This window comes from Atta colombica, unplaced genomic scaffold (genome assembly GCF_001594045.1).
Source record: "Atta colombica isolate Treedump-2 unplaced genomic scaffold, Acol1.0 scaffold12, whole genome shotgun sequence".
Taxonomy (NCBI): Eukaryota; Metazoa; Arthropoda; class Insecta; order Hymenoptera; family Formicidae; genus Atta; species Atta colombica.
Genome location: NW_017259206.1, coordinates 5,179,184 through 5,190,449, shown reverse-complemented (window position 1 = coordinate 5,190,449; position 11,266 = coordinate 5,179,184). Strand labels below are relative to the sequence as shown.

At 33.8% G+C, this 11,266-nt stretch overlaps 1 protein-coding gene across 3 annotated transcripts in view; it reads right to left on the bottom strand.

Annotated features, from left to right (window-relative positions):
- Positions 1-643: 643 nt before the first annotated feature.
- LOC108694429 (14-3-3 protein zeta) overlaps positions 644-11,266 on the bottom strand; it is a 69,595-nt gene continuing 58,972 nt past the window's right edge. For 2 of the 3 annotated variants that reach the window (XM_018203920.1, XM_018203921.1), the window contains exons 3-5: positions 5,439-5,562; positions 3,757-3,920; positions 644-2,011 (exon numbers count right to left, since the gene is read on the bottom strand). In XM_018203920.1, coding sequence (XP_018059409.1) covers positions 1,856-2,011; positions 3,757-3,920; positions 5,439-5,562 — 444 coding nt within the window. In that variant the 3' untranslated portion in view covers positions 644-1,855. Of the gene's footprint in view, positions 2,012-2,841; positions 3,006-3,756; positions 3,921-5,438; positions 5,563-11,266 lie in introns of all 3 variants that reach the window. The other variant, XM_018203922.1, reaches the window with a different exon arrangement.

Genomic DNA, 11,266 nt, shown 5'->3' with positions numbered 1-11,266 from the left:
TATATATATATATATATGTGTGTGTGTGTGTATATCTGTGATGCGTATATTATATAATTGCGTATAATATAATAGAGAAAGAGAGAGAGACGAGGACCGGTATCGAATAGAAAGAACGAGAGGAAGTCGAAGGTCTGGACGCCAGGATATACAATCTCTTAATAACGCGTGTCACACGTGTGTAATCTCTGCGCTCGACAATGAGAACTGAGCGGCTCTTAAGATCTCCGTCCTCCTTCCGCATTTCGCAATCACACAAAATTTGAGGGAATATGTGCGAACGATCGTGATAACGAGCAGAATGACGGCGAGAAACGTCTTCTTCTCTTTGCGCAACACAACTGATAATGAGAATAACGGTGCATTATCGACGATCTTGATTGATTCAATCTTGTCTCTCCGCGTGTAAATTATAAATAAGATTGAAATGTAGTAAGAAAAATTCAAGGAAATTAATCCTAGATTGTCGAATCACTACTTTGGATGAAATCGCAAGATTTCGGTCGTGGCGAAAGGAAAAGGGAGAAGAGTCCGTGTGGGAAGAGATATATTGCAGATTGTGTGCATAATCACGGTGGTATGTTGGAGAGAGGAGAAAAAAGTAAAAAAAAATAAAGTGTGAAAAATCAAGTGACCACTGATGTTCGTTTTGGAACTTAATAACTTAATGTATTTGTTTTTACTCTCCTTTCTCCTCCTGCGTTCTTCCCTTCGTATAATAATATTCGTTACTTGCTAGACAATGTGAAATTTAATTTAAATGACAACTGGATATAATGTAGTAGATTCATGCGTGCTTTTTTCATTTTCTCGTTCTCTTCGCTTCTTCTCGTACCTCCGTGCTGTTACTTTTGGCTTGTTTTTTTCATTCTGACTTTATGTTCTTTTATGTTTTTTTTCTTTTGAAATGGTAAGCAGCGAATAGATTTTGGGAGTAACGACAGTGAGTCGGTCGGTCCTCTGCATTCCATGTCTCGTACCGATGTGTATGATTTATTATTTAACAGTACATCATTCTTTCGTTTTCTATTCGCAAAAGTTAAATGATCTAGCATTTGCTTTCTTTTTTCTGCTATGTGCGTAATCGACAATGAGGTGCACGCGCGCATGCGTTGACTGCGCTCGCGTGACGATTTTCGCGTCGACGAGACAGGGTATGCGGGGGAGATGTAAATGTCTCTTCCTGTCCTTTCCTCTGTTCATCCACAATTCGCTCCTTCCTGTTCCTCCATACAAATGGGACAATAAACGGATTTCTTTTTGTCTAAGAAATTTCATACGCGAGAGGCCGAATAATCCATGTGCTGCTCGATCATCTTTCTTCACTAATAATGGTTTTTATCGTGCGTTATCTTGACACACACTTTATCAAGTTCTTGTCTAATTACTCCGGATGTCGACCTAGTTTATAATTTGTGTTTAGTTCGATCTTTGAAAAAGAAAGATCTTTAAGATCCTTCCTTTGCCATTATCCGCGAATAGGCACGATCGAGCATGGGTGAATAATTCGACTCTCAACGTTCAAATTTTTCGAACCGGACATAGCAGCTATGGCGGTGGCATCGGTAGCAGTGTACGGTCATGTCAGGATAAAGAGAGAGAAAGAGAGAAAAAGAGAGAGAAAGAGAGAAGGATCTGTTTTTTGAAAAGGAGAGATTTAAGGAAAAGGGAGGCCTGCGATTGGAAGGAAGGAAGGAAAGAAGGAAACGAGGTACGCGAGGGACGAGAGGTCAGGTGGATATGGATGGATGGATCCGGGTGGATGGACATACGGGTGAGCACTTCAGGGGGACGGGGGGACGATAGAGAATAGGATGTTCTTATTAGGTTTAGAAAGGACTTAAGCGTAGGAAGGTTAGTTGTCGCCGCCCTCCTGTGGCTCGTCCCCGTCGCCCTGTGTGTCACTGGTCCACAGAGTGAGGTTGTCGCGCAGCAGCTGCATGATCAATGTGGAATCTTTGTAGCTGTCTTCATTAAGTGTGTCCAGCTCCGCGATCGCGTCATCGAACGCCTGCAAAAGTAGTAAATGTCAGATATTTTTCTTTCAACTTCTTTTTTTATTGTTATTTTAATCTATACTACAAAATCTCTTTATTATCACTTTATTATCACTTTAACATATTCTATAGAAATCTCAATATTATTTTTTAATGATAAAAATAATTTCCAAAACAATCAGAGCATTAGACCAAAAAATATATATTTTTAAGTATAAAAATAAAATTCTGTCTATAGGGACAATTATATTAATTCTGTAAATATCCATAATTACACAAGTTAAACTATTAATTAATATAATTAATATAAATAGAAAACATGATGCGGGATGGTTAGTGTGGTACCAGTGAGTACTTTCTCACTTTATTAATTATGTAGTAAAAATTTAAAAATTTAAAAAGGGATTAAACGACACAACATTCACATAACAGTTAATGTTAGAATTAAACCAAATTAGAATTTGATCATTAGAGAATAAATAGAATAAATGCACACGGCAAGAACTATGGCTGACTTCATTGTAAGACTGCTGATTCCTGCGATTTAAATATACATACAAAAAGTATAAATAATTATTTATCTATTTAATTATTCAATTCAATGAAGAAATAAAATAACGTCTTATTTTTTCCTTATTGCTTAAACCATGAAGAAAAGTAGAGATTTTAGCAGGAATTTCTTTAATCAGAACATAGCTTTAATTATCGTTCGTGTTTCTTATCAGCAGTCTTATCACGTACTCAGTTTGACGGGGAACAAGTTAATGCATATAAGAGGCTTTATATAGAGAAAAATCACACGCAGTAACACCAAGAACAAGCCTTCTACAATCCTCCCTCTAACCTGCTTGGCTAAATGACAGGCTCTAGCCGGGGAATTGATAATTTCGTAATAAAAAACAGAGAAGTTGAGGGCAAGGCCGAGCCTGATCGGATGCGTGGGTTGCATTTTTGCCTTCGCAATGTCAAACGCCTCCTGATACGCCTTCTGCGAATCCTCGACTACCGCTGCAAATGCAAATCAGCCTCTATTCAGATTACACCTTCCATGACCTCATTTTTACCGTGATATCGCAGTAATAAATTGTTGTCGGGGAGATGTGGCGCGAGAGGAACGCGAGGAAAGACGAATGAAAGTTGAATAAAAGGAGGGAAAACGTTAGTGAATTTCAACGATTCGTGCTTGTCCTACAAAGATCGGCGCGTGTCGTTTCACTTGGAATTCCGTTGGCCTTGAACGAGCCATGTCCATAAATCGTCACCGATCTTCCACGACATGACCCTGCTGGGACGTGCATCTTCGTCCTGAGTCATCGTGCATGAGTCAAGCGAGTAATACGCTAACGACGTTAGTTAATACAAATTTAAATGTGTGTGTAAAAGCGCCTTTTTCTGCATATTAGGCATTTTATGCGTGGTATTTATAGCAAATGTGTCAAATTAGTAAATAGCTGTCCATTATAATTACTGAAATAGCACTGAAATCGTATCGATATTACATAATCTGATAATTGTTCTGTTATCATTAAATATTTTTATGAGCAGTTGTTGAAACTATAAAAAAAATAATTGTATTGCCATCATAAATATCAAACTTAACCTAACCGAACTTTGTAGGACGGAAGTGAACAAGTTGACAGAACGAATCATGTAAAATAATTTTTGTCACCACTGTGTACCATCACCACCATTACCGTCATCGAGCTCTCTTTTCCCAAGGAATCGCTAAAAAATAACAATTAGTCCTCTGATCGTGTACCTGTTTGGCCAGTTGACAGGCCTTGTCTGGTGAGTTGAGAATCTCATAATAGAAGACAGAAAAGTTAAGGGCGAGACCTAGCCTGATCGGATGGGTAGGTTGCATCTTTGACTTGCTGATTTCGAAGGCATCCTGGTATGCCTTCTGGCTGTCGTCTACCACGGCTGGATATCACATGGATCATCAAATGTCTATCTGTCTGTCTTGTTTTGCGTGAATTAACACGCTTCGAATACATCGTATCAAATCGGTTTGAGAGCTACTTAGAACTAGAGGTACGTAACATGGATTTATCGCGTGGATTTTCGAGATGCAAAAGAATTACATTTTTATATTATCATTAATTTGTACTTTTCTCTAGAATTAGATTTTCTAAAAATTATTAGAATTAATCTTTTTTATATTATTTATTGATTTATTCTATTTATATTCTAAGCAGCTCGATTGCTCTTATGTGCTTGCTTTTAGACAATTTATATACTTCTTAAAAAAAAAAGATAGACATTAATATTTTTCTCGAATAATAATTTTATACATACATGTTTAATAATTATCTTGCATTTAAACTGAGCAAAAGTCTCTGTAAATGCAACTTGGAATGAAAGTCACCTGGTTAGCAACACTTAAGAGCATTTTTATCATATCTGGTGCGAATATCATGCTTACATTCGCTTCAATTTATTCGTTACTTATTTTCATATAAATCTAATTAAAATACTTTCTAAAAGCTTTAAAATGAAAATCTCACTCTTAAAGATTAAAAATTAAGTCACTCGTTTTCTGATTCAATTTTTCATTATTTAGTGTGAGATTCAATTTCAAAGAATTTAGAGAATAAACATAAATATTTGCAATTCCCTGGACTTTATATAAATTTCGCGTTTTATAAACTCTTATAAAACTTTTTTACAATGTTTCAAATAATACAATAAAGAGCAATATAAATTCCAATAAATACATTCGATTAATTTAAGAAATGAATCTTCTAATTAATCTTCAATATGTATTATATAGCATTAAATAATATACAAAAAATGTTTAATGTCAATAATTATCTTTGTAATTAGTATTCTTTGCAGAACTTCGCGACTGAAATGTGTGCGACTAAAAAGTTTCACTCAACAACGTTGTAACCGACTTTCACCCGTGAACGACTGTGACTGCAACTGACTCTGCTTCCGATGCAAAAGTCCAGGGATCCGCCCATAAGTCAAAACGAAACATCTGTCGATGCAGCTGCGTCGTAATGTGCCACAATTGGTCCGGAGAAAGATCCATTTCATATACTTGCACAATCGGATGCAGTTACATCGACTACTTCGGGGAAACAATCAAAGCGAGGTGACGACTTTGCGAGGAACTTTCAGTAATTTTGTATGTATTTAATGCGGCAAAAATAATTTTGGACAGCGTTTTACGCCAGTCACATTCGATATTAAACGAGAAGTCATCGCTACCAAAGATAGGGTAGGTACTTTTCATTTGGTTACACAAGTCAACAAATACGTCATTCTATTTTTCTTGGCAACCCATAAATAATAAAGATAAAAATATTCGATATTCGTGTCAACATGTATCATCAAATGGAAAGAGTTCATAATTTCGCACTTCAAATCGCCTCTCGCTTTGAGAGATTCACCTCGGATCAAGTACACGAGATAACGCAAGGGATCGATACGTACTATTTCTGGTTTCACCAGTGGCGACTTCTGCGAGATACCTGTAGTAGTCACCCTTCATCTTGAGGTAGAATACTTTACTCTCGGCATTGCTAGCCTTGGAGATCAGGAACTTATCCAGGAGTCCCTGCAAAGAAGCAAATACAAATGAATGAATAAACGCTAGCACTGAGATTAAAATAAGATAAACAAAATGTAAAAGAAAAATGAATTTGAATGCTTAATTTCTTGTACTTCATGTACAATTAATTACACACAAAGTTTGGAACAAAGGGAACTATATACTTTCGAAATAGAAAAATTATATCTCATGTACCTTGCTTGCTTTATTAATCAAACGATTCTCTGATTTCTCTAATTTTCAGTTTTGTGACAATAATCAAAATAATCGATATAATTATATATTTTATGTGTATATTATATACATAAAAAATTATATTGTATGTACATTAAATACATGCAATAATAATACACGACACACGACGCACACACACACACACACACACACACACACACACACACACACACACAAAATAAAATATTTTCGGAAATGAATTACGTAATGATATGTTAACACATTAATTTGAACTAATAAATCGGTTATTAATTGCCATTGGGCAATAAAGCATGTCTACAAACTTTGATCATGTGATCAAATTAATGTGGACAACAATGTGGAATTGATGCGCAATGCGCCGGTCAATGACGAGTCGTTTCACGCTACGCACATTCATCTCAACCGTGTCTACTAATGACGTAAGACCAATGTTGGCCGACCAACTTTGCATGCGCAAAACTCGCGTGCAAATAGCGCGAGGATATTTATTGCGCCTTAACGCAAATATAAGATATCGACCGCAACGATCGAGTCGATGAAAGAAGATAAATAAAATTCCCCGATTACGGTTACGTCATAGTAACTTTTGATAACTTTTGACCCAAAAACGAAAACAATACAACATGTATACAGAAATTCAAGATTGTCACACAAATTTCTTATGCTAAAATTCTTAACTTTTCCTTTTCAAAATGTCATAACTTTCCTCGCTGCTTTTCAATAATATTTTGAAATTATTTGTATTTCCGTTCTGATTGAAAATCGTTAAATATTTTATTGAGAAAGCAATTTAAACATAGTAATGTAAATTTTACTATTAATGCTGCTGACACTACTTGCATTTAATTGTTAATAATTGTAAATTAATAGTATTCCAAAACTGCGTAAGTATGAACGAGTATTGAACTTCTTAAAGTCAAGAATTTTAATTTTCCAAAAAATTTTGTAAAATTCCCTAATTTTTTCTTGATTTCTCTGATTTTCAATTTCCCTGACATTTCTCCGATTTTCAGTTTCATAGCAACTCTGATAAGATTGCATCGTAAATACAATTTCCGAAATAGATTCTGTTTTCGCTGTCGCGAAATTTCGAGAGGTAAATGAACACACTCGGATTCCAAGATTTCAATTTAACAACTCCGGTTATCTTATTGTCGTGCGAGGCGATTCTCGAAAAGCGCGTCGCCGCACAAATCATCGCATTTCGAATCATCGCGAACGCGCAGTCATAAATTACGCCGCATAATCACGTGAGCGCGCGACCCGCGTCGCAATGAAGGTAGAGGGAAAAAAAAAAGATAGTCGCGTGTACGTCATCGCCGTTGAGTTTCACCGTCTCTCTTTCGCGTATCGAGCTTCGCCAACGGGAGAGACCGGTTTGAATCACTCCCTTGAAGTTTTCTCATTTATTCCTCCGCGTTTATTAATTTTAATCAAGCGCTGTTTTCCCCGACAACTTACAAAGCAAAGTCACCGCTGTAAATTATCGAAATATGTTTCTTTGAAAACTAAATGAAGAACCGCACCATGAAACCTCATTTCGCAAAGCAACATTTCTGAAATTCTATACGGTTTCGCTGAAATATGTAAATATAGATCTAAAAATAATTTTGTTAAACCATCGAAATAATTACGTAGGAAACTCAATATTATAAAAAGTTTTTAACGTTCTAGAAATCAGTTTGAACGTTCGACATAATTTTTTTGATAGTCCAAAATTTTTTTGATAGTCCATATCTAGCTAAATTTTTAGATTCAGCAAAATTCTTTCCGTGTAGTTTTATCGATTGTTTTACACTATTACATATCAAAGAAGCAATAGTAACCTAATCTTACGAGTTAAATAACACTTATTTATAACTTTATGTATCAAAAGGTAAATCAATTCATTTTTGTGGTTAGTTTTCAAGTAAACAAAGTTCGTATTGCTTTTAGTAAATAATAATAAACCAAATTTAATACATTTTTTTAAATTGAATTGCACTCCATTGTGTTAAATTCGTTATATTGAGTGGGAGTAGTAAACTAAATGATTAAAACTACTGAGTATAATTTGATATTATTAATTTAACAGTAAATATGTATTCTCCATATATCATTTCCGAAATTATTGAATCACATTATTTGCTTTCTATTATTTTTTTCCTCTCCTTTCATTTATCGCCCGCTGCCCGATTTACATTTCTAAAACAGTTGTGCTTCGCGACAATTTATTTGAGATGACGACTGACTTTTATACGTTCTTTCCTCTATGTCCATCGAGTTAGAAATAACTCGGTTTTATTAAACCGCAGCAAAACCGGCGGTGGCTACGTCAAGGTGCAATACAATAGTGCCACGCTTACGATTACGGTGACGTGTATAGGAGTGCGAGAACAGGAACCCGACTCCGATCGCCCGGCGATTACGTTTCAGCTGGAGTCTTGCTCCAGTTTCATCGTTTGACGTGCATCTTTCAGCCATGTCTCCTCAAATCTAACTTCTTTCCTTCCTTGTAATTCTGCATTCGTTGTTCAATTAGAAGCGATTGTCTTCGAGCGATCAATTTTGCGCACAAAATTAACGGAAAACTAAAAAGATACTTTTTAAATAAAAATAATAATAAAAGATTTCGCGTAAAACATGATGATGAAACAAGTAATATACAACTCAAATGTTTTAATTAGATTGAAAAAAATTAGAAATGTCGATACAGTCAAAATGTATGTTTTCAATATCTTTTTAATTTAAAAAAATATTTTTAATTAAAAAGATATTTAGAACATATATATCTAAATATCTTTTTTCAATTAAAAAAATTTTTTAATTAAAAAATATTTAGGATATACATTTTGACCATATTGACTGTATTGACATTTCTAATTTTCAATCTAAATTTCAACATTTCAATCTAATTATGCCATTTAAATTATATGTTAGACATTTTAACAATATTATGTTTTATGCGAAAATTTTCTTATTATTTTTTTATGTATTCGATTTTTTGTAGCAACTAAAGATTTTTGTGTTAATTTTAAACATCCCGTTTGTTTAACTATATTAAAAATATACATATGTTTTATTAAACTAATTTAATATTTTTTATTTATTCGTTTATATCTTTTTAATTTTGTATTGATATTTATTTACAAAATGTCTCTTGATTTATGTAATCTAAATCTACTTCCTTGATTTAAATAATTCAAAGCAAGCGATGTCGCAAATGGAAACATTTACTTTCAACATCCAAATATTCATAATATTCATATTATTCATGTTGCAAATAAAAAAGCGAATGTCTTTTTCTAATTTATATTTAAATCATAATTTTTTTCTTTCAATAAAGAATTTAAAAACATTTATGAGATTCATAACGGTGCAAATTGCGCGACGAGAAACAAATGCACTATTCTATTAAATGTTATTACGTTATTCAAACATCAAAATAAGACCGCTGGTACTTTTTTCTCCCCATAAAGAAAACAGCGAATGCCTCGAGCGAATTTAATTCTTTTGAAGAAAGGTCCTCTATTACGTGGCGGAACGTATCATTTCCGGTGGTTCGTCTGAACAGGCGTGCCCGCTTCCTCTTCCGTTTCCGCTTATTTCCGGATACTGGAAAATATCACCCACGTAACGAGAACGGAGATTGAATGTAATCCCGAAGCGCGTGTCGCAAAAAACATCGAGTAGATTATAATTCGCCGAGTTTAACGAGTTTCGAGAGCGTCCGCCGAGCGATAAAGTTCGAAAGGTCACGTTTTAATATCTCGCCGTGAATCTCTATATGAATAAAAAATGTCCCAAGAAACAGATTGAAACTTGAGGAATAAAATATTAAAAGATTAAAAACAATTCTTAAATCATTATCTAACAGGATAAAACAGCGATTTATAACTGAAAATTTAATCAAAGAAAGTGATAAAAGGCTATATCTCGGCTTAACGGAGATTTTTTTATATATCATTCAAAAATAACTCGTGATTCACAAATAACTAATTAAATAAAAGATAATTTCAAAGTTGCTATAAATTCCTCATTTTAAAATTCCTTAATTTTTTCTTGAATTCAGACAAAATTTCATTAATTTCCTTAACTTTCAACAATATATTGGATTCGATGACTTTTTAAAATTTTTCATCCTGATTTCGGAATCATTATATTTTGTTGAAAAAGCAATTTAATATAGTAACATAAATCATTATTAATATTGTTGACGCTGCTTATATTAATCGTTGACAGTATTCCAACTGTATAAGTGTGAGAACACAGCCAAGGCTTTAAAGCCATTTTTTTATTTCCCAAAAATTTTTCCAAAATTCCTTGAATCTTTCCTGGTTTCTTTGATATTTTCATAATTTCAATTTTCCTGACATTTTTATTATTTCTAATTTTGTGGCAACCCTGTATTATTTCAACGTTGAAAATTACGTAACGTGGATTGTTTTATTAAAAACAAAAAAAAACAAGCAAGAGCCTTCGCTGCTTTTACAGAAAAATATAGAAATAAAAATCGTTAGTAGAAATTCATAATTGACTCATGTGAAATTCAATCCGGAGAATAATCTTCATCCTCCAGAGATTCCGAGCAAGGAAGCGTATGCGGAAGATTGTCAACTAAGAATCTGTAAGACGATCCCGGTGCGGAAGAGAAATGACTATTGCTCGCAAACGAGTTTCGACGCTCGAAGCAGCAAAGTACTGCAGATACAATTCACCTCGTTTCTCGGCGTTGACACTTTATTATCCGGATGCCTATCTATTACCGAATTAATTTCTTTATCATCTCGTAATTAGTGAAAATTGTCTTAACCGCGTCATCGTTTAACGCGAAGAATTAAAATAGGCAATAAAACACTTCTTTCCAATTAACTCTAGCCAAATCATTCAAATGGAAATTTAATTAAAAATAATGAGAAATAAAGATCATACTGTTCATTTTTATAAACATTTTTTATGAACAAAACAAAAAGATTGAACATTTTATATATGATTTTGTATTAATTTAACGCCAGAAAATTCTAGAAAATTTTAATCTACAAATTACGACGCAATCTTTTAGTGAATAAAAAATATTGCAACGGTTATTGTAAATAAATTAACAAAAGAGAATTGGAAACATTTTCTATAATTGCTTCCTACAAGCTGAATTTTGTGTTGTTACTTAGAATTAATTAACACTCCAAAAGAGAAGTCTAACAGGACTGGAAATTCGCGTCAATGCTTTCGATGCAACATGCTGCTATGCTAATGACTTCGTAGTGCATAAAGCGGGTATTTTCGTAGTTGCATTTCCTTGTATACCGTTATCCTTTCGCTAAACTACAACGTAGAATCGCTAACGAATACATGGCACTGTAGTTAGGTATTTTGGATCAAGTTAATGCCTGCATTAAAAAAAAATTGTTCATTTGATTAAGTTGATTTTGTTCATCTTTATATATATTTCTTTCGATGAAGAATGTATTTAAGTCCAACATATTATATTTGCTTTAAATATATGTCCATTTCTCAA